Source organism: Parasteatoda tepidariorum, chromosome 5 (assembly GCF_982258835.1).
Source record: "Parasteatoda tepidariorum strain Cologne lab strain chromosome 5, Ptep-v5.0, whole genome shotgun sequence".
Classification (NCBI taxonomy): domain Eukaryota; kingdom Metazoa; phylum Arthropoda; class Arachnida; order Araneae; family Theridiidae; genus Parasteatoda; species Parasteatoda tepidariorum.
The window spans coordinates 50,889,739-50,910,315 of NC_141759.1; the positions used below are offsets into that span (position 1 = coordinate 50,889,739).

General features: G+C 28.8%; 1 protein-coding gene across 1 annotated transcript; it reads left to right on the plus strand.

Annotated features, from left to right (window-relative positions):
• Positions 1-5,844: 5,844 nt before the first annotated feature.
• LOC107449043 (toll-like receptor Tollo) lies at positions 5,845-17,239 on the plus strand. The gene has a single exon (XM_016064439.4). It carries the CDS (start codon positions 6,645-6,647, stop codon positions 10,284-10,286), a length of 3,642 nt encoding a protein of 1,213 aa, XP_015919925.1. The 5' UTR covers positions 5,845-6,644; the 3' UTR covers positions 10,287-17,239.
• Positions 17,240-20,577: the final 3,338 nt, after the last annotated feature.

Genomic DNA, 20,577 nt, shown 5'->3' on the forward strand with positions numbered 1-20,577 from the left:
TTTCTTGCAAAACAGTAATTTTTCTAAAGATTATGCTCACGAATTATTTTAAAACATAAAAAAAATCTGTTCAATTAAGGATATCCGGTTACTGTAGTTAATTACTTTAAAAAACTCACAATAAATGTAAATGCGTAAGACTAAATTATATGCAGCACTGCTTTATTCCGTTGAAAAAATAATTTTTGATTGTCCTATAATTAAATCTTAAATTGGTCCAACCACAAAAGAAAGAAAATAACAATAAAAAACCTTCAATTGGTTAATGTGTCTTCTCAAATCATATTTTGAAGAAGCGCTACCTACTGACGCTGAGTAGCCGTTTGTCACGCTTTCCCTAGAAAGCAGACGAATTGAGGTTGCTTTATGACTGTGAAAACATGGTAGAAAATATTTCGCCAATTTGGCGACTTTTTGTGTCAAAGAGATTTAGAAAATGTATTTGATTTCTGAATTATTTTTTCAAAATACAATTTTTTTTCAACGATTGAATGAAATATTTTAATTTTTTTTTCTTTAAAAGTTGCTTATAGTAAATGACAAGCAGATATGTATAGAGAAATATTCATTAAACTAAAAATATATTCACATATACACGTTGTTAAAATTAATTTTTTATTTAAACTACTAGATCTTTATCAGTATTGTGTTATTCAAAGTAAGTACAATAATCAAATACAAAAGACTAACATAATTTCATTGATTAATTATGACGGTGAACGTAAAATTAACTGTTAATTATAATTAAGTGTCGCTTATTATATTAACTCAAATTAACTGTCAATTGTGATTATATATATTCAAAATATTATATTCAAATTAGGCAGAAAGTATGAAAAAATAAACTACTTGTTTTGAATGTGAGCTTGAATATTTATTTAGAAATTGCTAATTCGTTTAGAAAAATACTCAGGTTTTTTGTTGTTTTTGGTCTGATTATCTAATTATCAGCATTTCTATAAAATGGTAGAGAAATTCTTTATGTTTTATTTCTAGATATATTTTATTCTTAGTAGTAGAATAACTTGAAGACTATAAAAAAAAGGTTAAAATCATTTAAAAGCCGAAAATATCCGCTGATATTAAATTAATTATTGTATAAAACTTGTTGTCTACCTAATTATGATTAACAAGTTCTTTTCAATGTCATCATGAGTATTAGAGCAGTGAATGTTTTCAATAACTTCTGTGATTCGAAAATTAAATAACTTAAATCTAAAAAAAATCATAAATTTGCTTTTCTTTAAAAAAGTTATTTTGAAACGTACATTTCTTAGCCAAAAAATCAATTTAAAACAAATTCATTTATGTGACTGCGCGAGTTGGCAAGGGTTAATAAAAATGAAACTATTTCTTATCGTAAATAAATGCAGAATTTGATTGAAAAAATTACACTTAATAGCTAACGAAAAACCAGACTAAATGTAATAACAATATCAAGGAAAAAAGTTCGCCAAAACGCCAACATAATTTCCGTGACAATCACAATTCAGCATTATTACTTTTGGAGACTCTCCCAATTATGCCAAGCATTATGACGCCAACTTCTTATAGGGCGTGGTCCATGAAGATGGGACAATGTAAAAACACTCCCAGAAGTCATCAAGAATTAAATGGATTGGTCCGTGAATAATCACGGAGCAATCCTTCTTTCCGAAAATAAAAAAAAAGAACTTTATTTTTTTCGCTAAATATTTTTCACACACTGACTTAAAATATTCGAAAAAAGAGCTTTGTTGTGTTGTAGGAGACGATTTAGAATAGTTTTACAAAATCGTTTGCACTTCTAGAATTTTAACTCTTTTGAAAGGTAAACCACAGACACCTGGAAATAACGAGTTTTGGTTGTTTCCACCCCGCGCAACAGGTGTGCTGTGAAAAGATTACTAGTAAATGATAGCTTAGCACTTTCTTTTAATGGCATCTCTTCACGTGACACGTAAAGAGTGTTTGTTTGAAGCTTCCAACCTGTTGGTGTCGACTGCTGGTAAAATGTGCCTTTGTTCAACTGTATGCGAGTGTTTAAAGCTCTTTGTTCAGCAGACAAACATTTTTATTCTGCGTTTTCACCCTTTTTGGGCCTTTATTTGAACGTGGGAATAGCTATTTTTTAATTTTTTGTAGAATTCCTGGAATTTATGAATGGAATCTTACTGGCGTTTGATTAGGAAAACTTATTTGAGAACTTCTTTGGGAACTTTTTTCCATTGTTAAAAAACAGCAAACACCTAACCTGCCGATTTCCACAAACATTATTTATATTAAGTTTTATCATGTTCCCCCCCCCCTTGATTTCTAGGATAAATTTTTGTGTTTCAAAGTTAAAGTTAATTCCTAAGAAAATACATTCACTGAAAGTCTTTTTTAATTGGCATGTTTGTAAGTTTAATTAATAGTTAGCATACTTTAAAACATAGTAATGATAATTTTCAAACATATTAGTTGGTCGTAACTTATTTATTAGTCAGATTATTTTATTATGAAAACATATGTTTAAAGAAATCTCTTTCACTTAACATGCTTTATATGTGGTTTACTTTTGATGCCTAAATAGTTATTTTTGTTTATTTAAGCGTTTCGAATTTATATTAAAATTAAATAGATAAATTTTGATTGTAGTATGATTGGGTTTCAGGAAAATCATACCACAAGAGAAATTGGTTGAAGAGAGATTGAATCGAATCGAAAATTTGATTTTCACTGTTGGCACAACTTACAATCTATTAAAGTAGTGAGAAAAAACTTTTTGTAACTCAAAAATTATCTCTATATGCTACGTTTCACTCAAAAATAATACTTTAAAAAGAGAAAAGCTAACAAATTTATGTTAATTACGAGGTAAACCACGAAATCTTTAAAATATTTTACCCGATAACTAATCTAAAACATGGGAGTTTTTATCAACTGGAATCAGCATTTGAACTAAATTTTCATTAAAATATTGGACAATAAAAATGCCTTTAGTCAACAAAAAAAAAATCTAATTTGATTAGATTTTTTATTTATTTATTTTTGTACATTCGAGAAAAAAATTTATTCCGAGAGACAGTTTTTAATTTAAGCAAATACTAAAACTAAAAAAATAAGAATAACTTAAGAAATAAGATTTAAAAAATAAGAATAACTTAAAAATAAACTTAAAACATAACTTAATAACTTCAAAAATAAGAATAAATTTTTTAATGCCTTAATTTCTAACATGTTAAATTTAATAAATATTAATAAAGGTTTTTGGATTTTCACCAAACAAAAGATAACGTAGCCAACATGACAAATTTTAAAATAGTACAGCAACCACTTTTTAGAATTCATGAAAAAACCATCTCACGTTCTCCAAGCCTTTTGACAGCGTCCGATCAAGAGCTTTGGTTTCGCAGTGTTCAGAATGAACGAACAATTCTATTCCATCCTATTTTTTCTTTCTCTTTATCTCTATTCAATCGGGCACTTATATCACAGTTTCTGGTCACCCCTACGAAATGAATCTCCAGTAACTTTTTTTTCTTTCTTCCTATTTTCAACGTTTAGAGTTTTTTCCTTCTAATAAAACAGGCAGTTTTTTGAAGAAAAATAAAATCGTTTGATAAATGTTATTCGACATTATGCATTTCGAATAAAGAATTTATTGATTTATGGAATTTATATTTTTCAATAGCCAAAAGTTAAGCTGATCAGGATTCTTAGAAAACTGAAAAACTGGTACTAAATTTTCTGAATGGATATTCGAAAACTGACTGCTTTTATTTTTCAATTTAATATTCTGAGAACAGAAATCCCTCGCAGAGATTTTAGAACAGATATAAATTTGGAAAGATATAGATGTGGGTTTTCGAATGTTCTTTTTGAAATTTTGCTTTCAGTTTTCAGCGGATACTGGTCACTATATTTCAAGCATAACTCAGTACCCCCCCCCCCTATTTCTTTAAAGGCTATTTTCAAGAATATTAGATATCAAAAATAAAATTTTAAAAAAATGGAATGAAATTTTAAAATTCAATATTTTTAATAAAATCGTTTATTAGCAAATATAACGTTCTTTTTTAAAAATAATTTTAAACATCATAAAATTAAACTAAGAACAAACTATTAGAATAAATTTAGACTGTGGTATTGCATACTAATAACGGAAATGTGTATTATTTTGTAATATATTACTTAATGTGTATTATTTTGTAATATATTACTTAATGTGTATTATTTTGTAATATATTACTTATAATATACGAACAGTAATAAATTTAATTGTTATAATTCTATCTAATAATCGTTACGTTTAACAGTATATTTACTTTTGTTATACGTTTCGTTAAAATAAGAATTCTTATATATCTATAAATTATTACTGTTAATATAGTAAAAATGCATATGTAACACTAAAAATGCAAAATCATAAAGCCATTTTGTATTGACGCTAGAACTATTTCGTAGCCTGTTGTTTCCAGCTCCGATAATAGAAAATTTTTTGTCATTTCCAACCTTTGACTAGTTAGAGCTTAGTAGATCAGTTTTAAAATGAAATAATTAAGATATGACGCTTTTCTTTAACAATTCAATCACCTTTATAAAATTTTTAATATTTTAATTGCGAAATTTTTTAGAAAATTTTGTAAATATAGGGAAAAAGCGTGCAGTTTATTTTTGTTTTAGCTGCTACCTAAATTTTAATATGTTATCATAGCAAATCACAAATTAAATATATTTTTTTAAATTTTATATTGAGGTATTTAATACTTTAAGTTACGCATTCTCCCTGAATATCGCAAACAATAAACCCACCTCTTTTCTTTTATTCATTTTTTTTAACGACAAAAAAGAGACTGTAGTTTTTAATTGTTTTCTAGCAAGGCTTTTATGGTTCATGGCAGAAAGGTTCATGGGGCACATCAATACATTATATAGATTATTTGTTCATAATAACAAAACCTTTGGAATACGAAATAAAAAAAAAAAATTGTACATGGAGAAAAAAATTTACAGTGGTAAAATTAATTGGTCAGATTTTTTTTTGTTGTTTTTTTTTAGGTATTTTATTTTGAGGTATTTAATATTTTGAGTTACACATTCTCCCAGAATATCGCAAACAATAAACCCTCCACTTTTCTTTTATTTATTTATTATTTTTTTAATTTATTTATTGCATACACAAAGAAAAAAATTTAAAATGCTAAAGTGGTAAAATAAATTGGTCAGTTTTGTTTAAGGCTGTTTCTATCTGAATAAAGATTAGGTAAGTTTTATTTTTTCCCCACTAGATTTATTCTACGCTATGTAAGACAGATATTAAGTTCTAAACCATTGGTATAAGTAGTCTAAAAAGTAAACAAAAATATTTTTTCGTGTTTATTGAATCTTAAAAAAATACAGATCTCTTAAAAATAATAAATCTAAAAACAAATATTTTAGATTTATTATTATTTTCACTGTTTAATAGTTAAAATAATAATATACCGAACTGGAACTTTAATTATAATCTTTCAAATTGATTAATAAAATTAAAGCTATGAATACAAAATAAAAATAAATTCGTTAAATTTAATATATAATCTATGCTTATTCTTTTTGATAAAATATTTTTCTGAGTTCATCCGCTTACAATTCTATTTGAAATTAAAAAAATATTTATCACCCCTTACTAAGTTTTACTAAAGACATATCTCTAGCGGAAAGGGTTAACGCAGCCGAATCGCGATATGTTCAAACCAGAGACGCAAACAACAGTAAAATACCGACTTTACCTACATGTCATTCGACTCCAGACATTCACCCTAGCGCATAAAATGGAAACGGCTTTACGAGATAGTTGCGCCATCTAGGGATCTCACTAGGAATTGGTTACCCCCATAAAATTTTCTCCCATCTCTCTCAAAAGGTGAGTCACTTTCATAGAAGGAGGACGCTCGATCTTTTACTGCTCCTCCCTGAATGTTCCGACACAAAACTCGTTTCAACCTGGCGTCGACGGCGAGTGTTTATATTCATTCACAGGCGAACAGTTTTGGAATATTTTGACCTGCTGGATTAGCAACTTTTTTTTTGCAAACGATTGCTGAGAAGAGTTTTATGCTGAATTTACTCGTCCCAATTAATCGTCTTAATTTTAATCGAACGAAAGGAATTCTGTTCGAGTTATGTCAGATGGATATAGTTTGATGTTTGACTTCCAAAATGAGGACTGTTTTCACATGTGTTGAAAAATTCGCAGCGTTCGAACGGAGAACTGGTTTCTGTCTTTTGAAGCACCGTGCTGTTGTTCATTTTCTAACTGGAAGCCCAACACGTAAGAGCTGTGAAAAAAAATGTTCGAATTAGAAGTTCCCATGGCTGTTAGATATGTGATTGCGAACATCTTTTTGGATTATAATGCGACGTTTTAACTCGAATATATTTGCGATATATTTATTTATCGCAATTTAAGAACTGTAAAACTATGATGTACTTTAAGCGTGGTTTATAGTTCCTCGCTAGAACGAATGGAATTATTTCTTCGTCTGTTTTATGTGATATTAATTTATTAGAAAAGTTATTTTTACTTCAAAATTTTACGAGCTCGTCGAATTTAGAATATTTTAAAAATACAAATGATAATTTAAGAACTTTTATTTATTTGAATTATTCTTTGCAAATGACTTTGCTAATTTCAATTTATGCTTCTTGATGTTCGGAAGAAGTATTTTTTGGAATATTTTCCAATGTTAGTCATGCTGCGTTTGTGGTGTTTATCGTTTGCGATCTCCGTTGTATGGTGTTCTTCGACGGCGAATCACGGCTACGTGGCTCCGGAGGACTGTGAATGGACTGCCGCGGGAAGCTTCGGCTCCGCGTCGGTTTCGCTCACTTGCGTAGTTCGAACCATCAATGGTGCTTTCGATAGTACGAACTTTAGTCTTATTCAGCCTCAAAATACAGTTAGTCTAAAAGTAAAATGTGAAAACGTTCTTTTCGAAAGTGCTCTTGCGAACAATTCTTTTCACCATCTGAAGGAATTACGGTCGCTTCATATAGAATTCTGCAAGTTAAAGGAAATCCCCTTGAAAGCTTTCTGGGGTCTGAATGAACTGACGAATTTGACTGTGAGGACTTACAACAGTGAATGGGGTGAGATTTTTCTAAAAATCATTCCTGGAAGTTTATCGTCCCTGCAGAAGTTGACGAGATTAGATCTGAGCCGGAATAACATGCCTACGATGACTCCTTCGCTATTGTGCTCTTTACCGAATCTTCAACATCTGAATCTGTCCTTTAACGATTTCAGTGAAGTCGTGAATCTAGGATTCGCGGCTACCAATCGTACACCTTGTCCAGTGTTTGTGCAAAACTTGGATTTATCCAATAATCGTCTGAAAGTGCTTAGTGATTATGGATTTACAGCTCTTAGGCACTTACGGACGCTGCACCTACAAGCTAATAGGATATCCAGAGCAGAAGAGACAGCTTTATCTGGCCTAGGTAAGCTTCAAATTTTAGATATCTCTAACAATCTCTTGGTCGCTCTTCCTCCTGGATTCTTTAAAAACTCTGAGCTGCTTTCCGAACTTTATCTCCAAAACAATTCCATGAGTGTTCTTCCTCCTGGGCTGTTCTCTGGTCTTCAGCAAATGTTGGTGCTTGATTTGAGCCATAATTTGCTGACTAGCCAGTGGCTGAATGCTGATATTTTTGCAGACATGACTCGTTTGGTGGTTTTGGATCTAAGCTACAACAAATTATCGCACCTTGAATCTGCAACATTTAGATCTCAATATAGTTTGCAAGTGTTACAGTTGCACCACAACGAATTAGTTAGCATAGCAGATCATGCTTTTTCGTCCCTTTACAATCTTCAAACTTTGGTGTTGACCCATAACAACCTCACTTATATAGACGCCTTCACATTTACAGGGCTTCAAATGCTATCGATGTTGTCGCTTGATTTCAACAGCATACAAGCGATTCATAGTGAAGCTCTTAAAAATTGTTCCAATCTTCATGAACTTAATCTAAATGTTAATAAATTGATAGAAGTGCCAAAAACTTTGAAGTTCTTGCAACAACTCCGTGCTCTCGATATAAGCAACAATAGAATATCTGTGATAAGCAATGCGTCTTACCAAGGTTTGAGACATTTGTATAGTTTACGACTTGCCGGAAATTCTATCGGAAACTTAACTAAAGGTGTATTTGAAGATTTACCTTCTATTAGAATTTTAAATTTAGCCAACAATAATGTTCAATCTATTGAACAAGGCACTTTTGACGAAGTTCCAGAGCTGCACGCGTTAAATTTAGATTCAAATATGATTTCAGATATAAATTCTTTATTTATCAATCTGCACGATTTGCTAATGCTGAACATTTCTGCAAATAGAATATCATGGTTTGATTATGCATTGATCCCAATAGGATTGCAATGGCTAGATGTGCACGCAAATCAAATAGAAACTTTAGGAAATTATTACGAATTAGAATCTCTACTAAAACTTCGAACATTAGATGCATCTTTTAATAAAATCACTGAAATTGAAGCTACTTCTCTGCCGAATAGTATAGAAATTCTTTTTCTGAATAACAACTTCATCAAAACCATTCAACCTTTTACTTTTCTTGGCAAACAAAATTTAACCAGAGTCGAATTGAAAAGCAACTATTTAGAAACTTTGGAAATGAATGCTTTTCGTTTAAGTGAAGTTCCAAATCGCAGACCTTTACCGGAATTTACTGTATCTGACAATCCTTATATTTGTGACTGTAATATGGAATGGTTGCAAAGAATGGCTACTTTAGATGAGTCCAGGCAATATCCCCGAATGACTGATATCGAGGAAATACAGTGTAGTCTAACATTCAAACGAAGGAAGTCAGTAGTACCTCTTACTCGTGCTCAAAGTTCGCAATTTTTGTGCAGTTACAAAAGCCATTGTTTTGCTTTGTGCCATTGCTGCGAATTTGATGCGTGCGATTGTGAGATGGTATGCCCAGAAAATTGCACTTGCTATTACGATCAAAGCTGGAATACGAACATTGTCGATTGTGGTAGCAGACGTTTAACTTCAGTGCCACGCAAAATACCCATGGATGTCACAGAGTTATACCTAGATGGTAGTGACATATCGACATTATCCAGTCATACTTTTATTGGTAGGAAAAATATGAAAATTTTGTATTTGAACAATAGTAACGTGCACACCATCGATAATAGAACATTTAACGGATTAAGAGATCTTCTAGTTTTGAATTTGGCTTATAATCGACTTACCACTCTCCATGGATATGAATTTGAAAGATTGTCACATCTACAGGAGCTTTATCTCTCTCATAATATGATAGCGACTATCAGCAATGTGACATTTGCTGCTTTAAAGTCCATCGAAATCTTACACCTGGACCACAACTACATAGTGCATTTTCAAGTGTGGCTTTTGAATGCAAATCCACGCCTGCAGGAGATAAAGTTAGCGCATAATTCCTGGACTTGCGATTGCTTCTTCGTTGGCGAGTTGAAAGAGTTCCTCAATCTCAAAGGCGATTTTGTGCGGGACATGTACGATTTAGAATGCCACTACAACCACAGTAGCAGTCATTACATGCTCGATTTCAACACCACCGCGTGCAGCAACTTCACGTCCTTGCCGATTCGTGCTGAATTCGATTTCAAAGAAATGCTGCCTGTGTTTATCGTGGTATCTTCTGTCATATTTGTGGTTATTTTCATAGTGATCTTAATATTTGTGTTCCGCAAGGAGATGGGAGTCTGGTTCTACGCCAAGTATGGCGTACGACTTTTTCAAGCCGGAAAAGGTCGTACATCTCAGAGGGGTGGAGGCGACGAGGACAAATTGTTCGACGCCTTTGTCTCATACAGCAAAAAAGACGAAGCATTCGTCACCCAAATCCTTGCTCCCGAGCTTGAGTGTGGTATGCCTAATTATCGTCTGTGCCTTCATTACCGGGACCTTCCCGTTAGTGGATATATAATGTCCGAGGCTATTATGGAGGCTATGGAAAGCAGCCGACGAACAATTCTCATTCTTTCCGAAAACTTCCTAAAAAGTGAGTGGTGCCGATTTGAGTTCAAATCGGCACACCGTGAGGTGCTGAGTGCCTGCCAGCACCGACTTCTTGTGATAGAACTGGGTAAAGTGGACCCACAAGAACTGGATCCCGACATCCGGCTATGGTTGAGGCAATGTCCGGTAGTGAGGTGGGGTGAAAAACAATTCTGGGACCGATTAAAATACGCAATGCCGGATGTAAGGCATAGGAAAACAGAAAGGAACAGGAATGACGTAAGTGTAGCTGTACATATATGAAATTAGAATAATTCTATGAAACTTGTAAATTTTTATTATTTGAATGAACAATTTTTTTTTTTCATGACGGTAACGTGCACACTTTATGGGAACGGTTAGTTCTAGCTCTTTATTTATATTTCTATTTTTGTCACTTATTTTGTTGTAGTTATTGTTGTATCTATCCAATTCAAATTAGGCAAAAATTTTCTGAATTTGAAGTGATTTTAATACAAAATTTCATTCCCTAACTTTATAATATTCAAGAATTTAATATTTGCTATGATATTACCATAGATTTCTTATTAAATGACTATATTTGTTGAATTATGTCCCCAAGCTGTATTGCTATTTCTATATATTTCTTATTCTTTAAAGTGCCTTGATATAAATATATAAATTATATAAATATCTTAAGTTATAAGTAAAGCTATGGTAATATTTATGACTTAAACAAAATTTTTAAGAGTTTATTTTATTTTTAATATCATTAAAATTTGTAAAAAGTGCAAAGTTTTAATTCGGGAAATAAGTAACTTCGATTTCAATTAACAAAATATTAATTTTTAAAATTTCTGCAATAATTCACAAAATTTAAATACAGTAAAATTAAAAAGCGCATCTAGATTATTGACAAATGTTTTTAAAAATTAAGAAAATAAATTTAACATATCATATAATCAGTTTATAATTTTCATGTGTATATAGTTTAATAATATCAGAATGTCTAATGTCTTAAATTTAGGTACATCAAAAATAATTTTCTTTTGACTGGAATCTGAATTTTATTATCTTTCCAAATTTTAAGTATACCTATTGTTAAAATTTGCAAAAATGTATGAATTTCTAACTATGCATATGGTTTTATAAGTGTATATAGAGTCTAAAATATATATTTAGAACTGAGATGTATAAAGTAAACAATACAAAATTGTGAAATTCATCAGCTCCTGAGCAATTTAATGTAATTTGGGATTAAATATTTATTTTCCTTTGAAAATTTTTTTTTAATCTCTAACTGTATAATTTTTTAAAGTTATTTTATTAGTTGCAGGATATATTTTTAGTTGCTAAAAAATTTAAATAATCTTAAATATTTAATTTCAACAACTTTAGTAAACATTAATGAAACATTTATTTTCATGAGTAAACAAACAAATGTGATTTATTCCAGAAATTGAAAATCGAGCAAGAAAAACAATTGTTTGCATTTTGAAATTAATTATAGTTAAATAAGCAGTGGTCATTTTTTTATTTGCTTTTTAATGAAAGATAAGGTCTTTTTTTTAGAGTTTATTTCTAATACAATTTTTGTATTTACTTTTTTCTTATATTTCTAAAGTTTTTTGAGAAAAAGCAAAAAGTATTTTTTTTTTATACACTTTTGAAGAAAATCGTTTGCGAAATTTGAAAAATACAGATCCATAAAATCCAGAACTATCAAAGGAATCTAAAACTAATCAAAAAATAATTTAGATAAATTTCACCTCTTTGATTATATTTTTACAACTTAAAATAATTCATCAGACTACGTTATGTTTTTTTTATTTATCTAATTACATTTTCAAACATTGTAGAATACAATAAATAAAAATTCAGATCTAAAAAATCGTCTGCGAATCCTGTCAAGTGTTTTGATATCGTAAAGCAATTTTTTATTTTCATTTTGAAATTGCATCACTTTTCCCAACGGTCGTAAATCCGATGCATTTTACGGTTATAAATTGAGGTTGCTGATCGATTTTGCCGGAAATGCGTTTCCCTATATATCGAATCGATTTTTGTCAAGTTAGCGAGAACTGACAGTTTGTTGCTAAAATGCAATATTCTTATTCTACGAAAGCTGTGAGAAAATTTAACAAACGTCAAATATTTCACTCAGATTTCTGTACTTTTAGTACATTATCCACCTCTCAAATCATATTTCAAATTAGATTCGCGCTTCTCCGAAATACTTAGTACAATTTCAATTTTATGTATTGTTTTCTTTTGTTCTTTGTTTAAAATTCTAAAATAAAACGCTAGCTTTCAGTACCTTATTCTTAAAATGTTATATAAATTAAGCTATAATTCGGAATTTTATTATAATTTTTCTTTCTATTGTTATTTTTAAAGTTTTTACTAAAAAATTTTTAGTTAAAGTTAGTTCTGTTGTAAAATCATTTAGTTTAAATTTTCATTCAATTATAGTTAATTTTTTATTCAATTTTATTAAAATAGAATGATTTTAATCTTCTTAAAGAATCAAAATTATTGCTTAAGAGATTTATTTTGTTATTTGCATTTTTCAAACAAATTATCGTTAGCTATGAGAAATAGTTTTAAGTTTGTAATAAAATATAGATGAATGATAAAATTAAATGTTTGTAATTTTAAGAGGTATTTGTGTTATGGTAATATCTGGATTTAAGAAAAAGGTGAATTTTTTTTTTTGTGTAATAATTGTTTCTAAAATTAAAGATATTGATTTTTTTTTTAAATTTATAAACTTTTTTTTCACATTCAGTTAACGGGATGAAGAAATTAGATTTAATAAACAACTTTTTTTTTTTTTACAAATATTTGTCATCTACTCTTATCAGAAAATTTCGAATTCTGTACTTTTTTTGGAATTTCTTAACAAAATTTATTTCTTTGTTCGCAATCTACATTATTTTGCTAAAATTCTAAAATTTATTGTACAATTTTTTTTAAAAATCTGTATTTATTTAACAATGGTACAACCCCACAGTTAAAATTTAATTCCGTGAGCTTTTTTGGTCGTGATTTTAGGTAATTTTTCGCAATCCTCATGCATTCGCTGGCTATTATTTAACTTTAATGATGTTAAATTCTAATTTATTTTATTTACATAGTTTTTTTTTAAAGTGCGTGTTTATTTAACAGTGAAACAATGCGTTCTGAACTTTTAAAAATTATTATAGAATTGCACATTTAAAATGTTCGTCCTAATTTACGTTGTTCTGGCGTCTCTTATATCAGTTTTTCAGACATTGGCGAATAATTTATTATCGAAGTAAACAAAGCAAATAACATTTTCAAGAAAAGAATTAGTTTATATTTACAAAGTAAAATTTTTTGAAACAGATTTTATAAAAAACCTACTAGATCTTACGAGCGTAAGTCTGTTTAAATTACTTTTGTTTAGTGGTGGACAAATTCTTTCGAATTCTAATTTATTAAAATATATATTTATATCCCTTGCTTGCCGATAGAAAAAATATTTTCTGAAACTACGGAGAATCCGTAGTAGTTGAAGTCTTTGATTTAGTTAATTAATTGACGAGATAAACAAAACGCGCTGTATCAAAAACCTATTTTTTCGTCAGAATTCGTGTGCAATTCGTGAACATTCATTATTTTCTAATCTTCTTTTAGTTTTTTTAACGAAATAATCAAAACAAACCGTAGAATTTGCTTACTGTAAACCATTTTTACGATAAGCTTTTCCTAAACATCAGATTTTTATATCTGTAATTAGTTCATTAATCTGTATTTAGTTAATTAGAGAGATAAATAAAACGTGCTATATCAGAAACTTATTTTTTCCAGTTACAATTTCTTTACAACTCGCAAATATTCGTTATCTTCTAATTCGCTTTGTAAATACATGACATCGATCAATTCATTGGAATAATTCGTGACACATCACAAAAGTAAACACTAAACATGTTTACATATTCAGCTTATACTGAACATGACTCTGAATAACTTTGCGTGTTATTTTTCTTTTCAAAATAAACCACCAGTTGTAAATAAAGAATTTGTTTGCCACTGTGATACAAGGGCGGTGACCGATGTGAATTATCGTTTGCAGAGAAAAAGCACACTGCCGCTGTTCTTTATAGGTAGAAAATTTTATTCCCAAATAGAAGGCTCTAAAAATAAAACTACATGTGGCTTCAATTAACTTAGTGTTAACTTTTAATTGGCATTAGGAAAACTTGGCAAAATCAGAAAGAACAATTTAATTTTTTTTCTTCAAATTATTATGAATAATTCGTTTTAAAAATTAATTATTGTACGCTTTGTGTATTTGATTAAACATAAGTTTTGAATTTCGTTTTCCGAGATTTTGATATATATAATTCAGTTTTAAACTGTAAATTTAAACTTATTTTTAATATTTAAAAGCTGTACTTTTTATTAAAATTAATTTTCACCTGTTTTAGGAAATTTTCAAAATTTAAATTTTTAGCTACAGTCGTGACTGTAATTTTATTTTAGTTGATATTGTAAAAAATTAAAGTATTAGTAAAGTTACATTTTGCAGTTCAAGTACTACTAACTTAACGTTGTGTTCATGGTTATGTAACTACTAAATTTATTTTTACCTGTTTTAAATTATTATTCTAATTTGATACTTAAGCAGTACTGAAAATTATTTATTAACTAATCATCTTATACAGTCTCTTTTAAATGAAGCATAACTTGAATTTCATGCATATTAATTGGCTAACTATGAAACATATTTTAAAAGCTGTTTATTCTTTTACTGCTGATTTTTTAAGTCTTATTTCGCTATGTCTGCAATTTTTTATTCGCAAGTTCTTTATTTCTCTTCTGTCATTCCGCTATTTCATGATTGACGTGACTAAACAGATTTTTATCGCAGTTGGCAGTTAAAGATTTCGATCTTTAACTGTGGTATTTAATAAGACGAGAAATTAACAACTAATTTCTTTCATGTCGTTTTCTTTTTCTCGTTTGCATTTTCTCAGCTGAGCTACTACTCCTTTTTTTTTGTTTTTTGTTTATATTAGAAGTAAGATTGACATTAGTAAAAATAAGTCATGACATACTCAATTACAAAACTTATTAAAATGATCTAGTCCATATTTGATAATAAAACTTCTGAGCATCATTAATGGTTTAATTTAAGTTTCATTTATACGGCGAAATTTTCGTTGTTTTAGTTATATTAATGAAGGAATTTCTGATATTCCGTTCAATATAAGCTTGGATTTTAATAAGCTTAGATTTATTTGATTTTCGATATGTTATCAGAAGCATGAAAATATTTATATCCTCGTTTTCCAGTATAAATTCGCAGTTTTTGCTGTTTATATCATTTGTCGAAAAAAGCAATCACGCTATTTTTTCTAAGAGATATCCGCAGGCTTGCATTTTCGAATTTTTTCTTAGTTTGAAATGTCTGGGGCAGTCTTTTTCTGTTTGTAGAATGATTTTTTCTTCTTCTTTTCTGATCAGATTTAAACGTTTTCGTTTAGCAACTTATTATTTTACGTTGAATTTTAATATCAAACATTCAGACTTAGTGGTAGAATTATTGAGTTTTAACATATTTAGCAAAAATGTCGTTTTCCATTAAATGTTTTTAATTTTGCTCATATGCGTTTAACTAACATTGCTAACAAACTGATAACTGAAGTCAATAAAATATATGTTCTTAATGAGTAATTTTTTAACGATATTAACGTTAAATACTCGATGCAAAAACTATATAATATTTCAACCATTTATTTTATTTTAACAACAATTTATTTTTTATTTTATTTTAGCAACTTTTCCTTTCGATTAAATATGTAGAACGAAAATTCTTGTTTGAAATGTTTTTAATTTTTATGAAGTTTGTCAACACAAATACTAATATAATACGTAAGTTTACATACGCAATACTTCTGAGATAAATAATTAATTTTTAAATATTCCCTACTTAAAATTTTTTTTTTTAAACTTCTGTGACTTTCTGTTTTATTAACTTTTCTTCATAAAAATAATGTGCATTCGAAGGTACTCTGGAAGTAATATTTTTATTTTTAAATGTATTCATTTTTGCATAATTTTTGACTAGTAATATTTTTTTTACGTTATTAATAATGTATACCATTTTTTTCGTTTATCGGTTTGTTGCTTTTGTTAAGAAGTTTTGCTTAAGTTATTAGAATTAACAAGAGCAGTCATTTCAAACTTTCTCCATATAATTTTTTGGTATTTGGGGACCCAGTTGATATTGACAAATTTAAGTTTCTGCTAAAAAAATAGTCAAAATTATATACTTTTAAAAAATATTATTTCGTGACCACGTTAGGTAAATGAATTATTTAAGAAGTTTTAATTTTAGCGAGGTTATTTATCTTACTATCTGTAACTATAGACTAGTATATATTTTCCCTTATCGCTAACAATTGTCATTTTTTAGTGGAATAAATGCTGTAAAAATATTATAAAAATGTTAGAATTCGCTGTTTCTTAAATTATTTTATCGGTAAAACAAACTATTCCCAAATTATTTATCGTAATTCAGAAAAATATATCTTAAAAACGAATCCAATTAAACTTTTTTTTAAAAATAAAATCCATGACGTCATTTACCAATCGTCTGCGTGTTGTAAGAAAAAATGATCTGTAAAAGATGTGGAATGAATTATTTAAATGAAAAAAAGTAGCTTTTAGTAATTTATTCTTATTGTAAAAAAAAATTCTGAAAAGTAAGATGGTAATTTTTCATAAAAACATGAGATCGAATTTTCAAACTTTATAAAAAAACAGTACCCTGGCGAAAAGAACCTGATTTAAAGCTTATTTTAGATTCGCCAAAATACGAGTAATGTTAAGATCCCTTGAATTATACACACGTGGCTCGTACGTAATTTCGATAGCTGGCATACATATATTCTTGACTATTACTTTTCAATTTCTCGCCAATTAACATCTTGTAACTTCATTGTAAATCATATTCACTACCGTCTCCGTTGAATTATTCAATGTTGGCTTGTTCCTTTTGAAACTCAGTTCAAAAAATTTACGTTCAAAAACTAATGACTGTTTAGCGTGATATAATTTGTCGCTTGGAACATGCTTTGAATACGTATCGAAACAACTGCAATGGCGTTTTCACGAAATTAAATATTATCGTCTGAAACCATTTCATTTTATTACTTGATAATATCTATCCGAAGCTGCTGTATAAGAACTATATTTAATATGCTTAGCCATAACAGCCTTTTTAATTTTGTATTCCCTAGCACCAGTGAGTATTATCTGTTTGTTGGAAACTACAACAAACTTCTAACTTTATTGCTTGGTTTTGAATAGACTAAAAATTACTTTTTTTCGATTTAACTTTTATTTTCTTCCTGTGTGTTCTATTTGTAGCTAAGTGAAATCGCATCTTAGGCATTTTTTTTACTTAGAAAATATATTTTATCACGCGATTTTTGTTTAGGGAGTTAAATTTGATTTATATGGAAATCAATTTTTAATACTTTTGATGGATATTAGGAAAATGATTTTTTAAAAGCTTTTATGTAAACTTAGTTGCACTCATTCGATCTTGATGTCGATTTAGAGGCGTTTATTCTATTGAATTCGGATATTCGATCCTCAGTTATGAATTTTTATTAGACGCACGTAAGGATTGTTTATAATACAGAGTGGATGCATTTATATTTTTAAAAATCACGCATGCTGCTTGTTATTTAAGTGTAGTTTTATTGGAATGCCGAATTTAGAGTTGTTGCAGACATACTTCACCAATTCTGTAGGCGACTTAAGAATTTCAATTATATGTATATAATAATTTTTCACTCGCTATTTGGAGAACATTTTTCAAATTTTTAGGCTGTAAAAGTGATAGCCATACAGTTTTCTTTCAAAAAAAAAATTTTTTTTTTGAGCGATAATTCTGATAATCTAGGAAACTTTTCTCGGACAGTTCGTGATATAAAATTCTCAAATTTTCATTTCAATTTTTCTATTGCATTTTCATATTTAAATATTTCTTGGCACAACACGATGTTAAAATTATAAATATCTTATTGCTCGATATGTTTGATATTTCACTCGCGTATATTGCGCCAAGTCATTGTATAAATTAACGTATTTAGAATTATATCCGTTATTTAGAATTTCAAGTTGCTTAACACTCTAAAGCGTTAAAAAAGTTAAATATTTTCGTCGTTTAAATCTGAAAACTGACTTCATTTTGTATGTGTGTTATAGTGAAATTAAAGTTATCGTTTGCATACTATCTTGCTTTATACGCAGATGATTGTTGATAATTTTAAATGCAGACGAAAATAAGTTTCTGGTATGTATCTAAACATGTAATAATCTGCCCCTATGCCTTAAGAAGGCGTGACATGTGCGAGCTGCATTCTAAGAATAGTTAGTCTGTCCAAATCACATTACATAAATTATTTAAAAATTAGTTCATCTTAATTATTAAATATTTTCAGAATATTTTTGTTCAGAAATGATTAATACATTTATCTCACCGCCTATTTTAATGTCAAACGAATTTTTTAAGTATTATTTATAAAAAAATTAATTTTTAAATATAATTAATTGAACGGTTAATTTAAGATTCTTTTTCTTATGCTAGTTATGTATGAATGTAAGAAAACTAGTTTATCTCAAAATAGCGATCGATGCCAGTTGTTTGTATTCTAATAGTATTATGTATTTTTTATTGAGTTGATACCTTTTTTTAATTATCGTCAAACAATTTTTAATACTTTCTTAAACTTTTAGGTTGAAATAATTCAAAAAGTAATAAAATTTTAACGTTCCTATTTCATATTCTATTCACAAATGAAAGCCATAAAAGTAAAATGTTCAGCGAAATGTTTCTATTTTAACTCCTTATAGAAGCATCAACAAGTTATAAAATGTTCTTTACATTGTTGATCAAAACAACGAAGAGACGCTTAGCGGTTTTATAAGACAAATTACTTACTCTCTCACTGCTTATTTTTGAGAAAATGGCGACTGATAAGTGGAAGTTATGTGAAGCGGAACGATTTATGATCAATCCGAAAAAGGAACACGCGACCCCGCGAATCACAGGAAAAGTTATCTTGTTGTATCATTTCTGTTTCCTAACTTGTTGATATTCTCATCACAAAGCTAGGTATTATTATCACCGATTCTTAAAGAATAATAGTTGGTTGAAAACAAGCGAGTTTGGTTGATAATCAATCGGAAGTCTTCGAAATGACCATCTTACAATCGAAACGAAGTGGTGACAGAATAATGAAATTGCTCTTCAATTGTTTTCGAATTCGAAAGTGGTAAAAATAATTGGTTATTAATGGTTTTGTGGATTGACTTTAGTCTCCAAGAATTTTTTTTTATTCTGAATTACTATCTTGTTATTTTTATTTGATTAAGTCTTGTCAATGCGCTGAATATTTTGATAATTCACATCAGATCCTAGAAATTAAATTTTGCTCTTCAATCGTTTTTGGATCCGAAGTGCTATAAATTATTGATTATTACTAGTTTTGTAGTGGATTTTTGATTCTTTTCTTGTTCTTAAATAATTTTCTATTTTGAAAGACTATCAGGTTATTTTTATAGTTTAAATAATGGCACTGCGTTGAAGAATTTGATAACTCAAATCGGATACTGAAATTGTTAATTTGGTTCAAAACTTATTTTTTGTGTAAAAATTAAGCATTTGTTTCATTTAATTTAATCGTATTTTAATTCTAAATGAATAATATCAGGTTTAAACTTAACTAAAGTGACTGTTCAAACTTTGCGCCAGTAGTTATAATTTTGCTCACTTAATGTCAAAACGCCAAACATTTTTATCTCGAATAAAATGCTAAACTAGAAATTCAATTTTAATATTTTAAGTAAAAACCTTATTAGGCTTTGTTACACGCAATTTAATCGTGTACTTTTATTCTAAATTAACTTTTAGCAGATATGTACAAAGCAAACATACGTAAACTTGGCATCAGTATTTGCTATAACTTCAGTTAGTGCAGTCTTATTAGTTTTAAATTTTGAGAGCTATTAAATTTCCTACAAAAATAAAAATTTTCTAGACCTTCGTATCTTGTATACAGCGGTGTAAATACAAAGATTTCTCGCGGTTTTTATGAAAACTTTTATAAATATTTCATATGCAATTGTGGTCTGTGAAGCGTTAGTAGAAAGTTAACGTACTTATTCAAGCCGATAATCTGATTGGTCGCCTCATATCGGAAAATCTGAAAACCATTGCCTTGTCCCGTAAAATCGACCACATCTACATATTTCGATTTGATTACTTCTACATAATAATCTACATACTAAGCATTAAAGTATTTCTTTTTTTTAAATAAAATTCTATGCTAATTTTCTGCAATTTTGAATTAAAATTGATTTCTAAATTTTCGTTTTCGTCAACAACATGCTTACTTAACGTTAAATTTTTTTTTCTGTAGACATTAAATAGATAATTTCGTCATGATCTAAAAGTTATTAAAAAAATTATATAATATATTTAATATTGTTTTGAGGGAAAGGGTAGCAATTTGATTATTACAGTAAGTGATAATTCAAGTTTTTTTTTTTT

What these genes read in the sequence shown, in the direction of transcription:
- LOC107449043 (XM_016064439.4), top strand. Translation starts at nt 6,645, where the DNA reads ATGCTTCTTGATGTTCGGAAGAAGTATTTTTTGGAATATTTTCCAATG.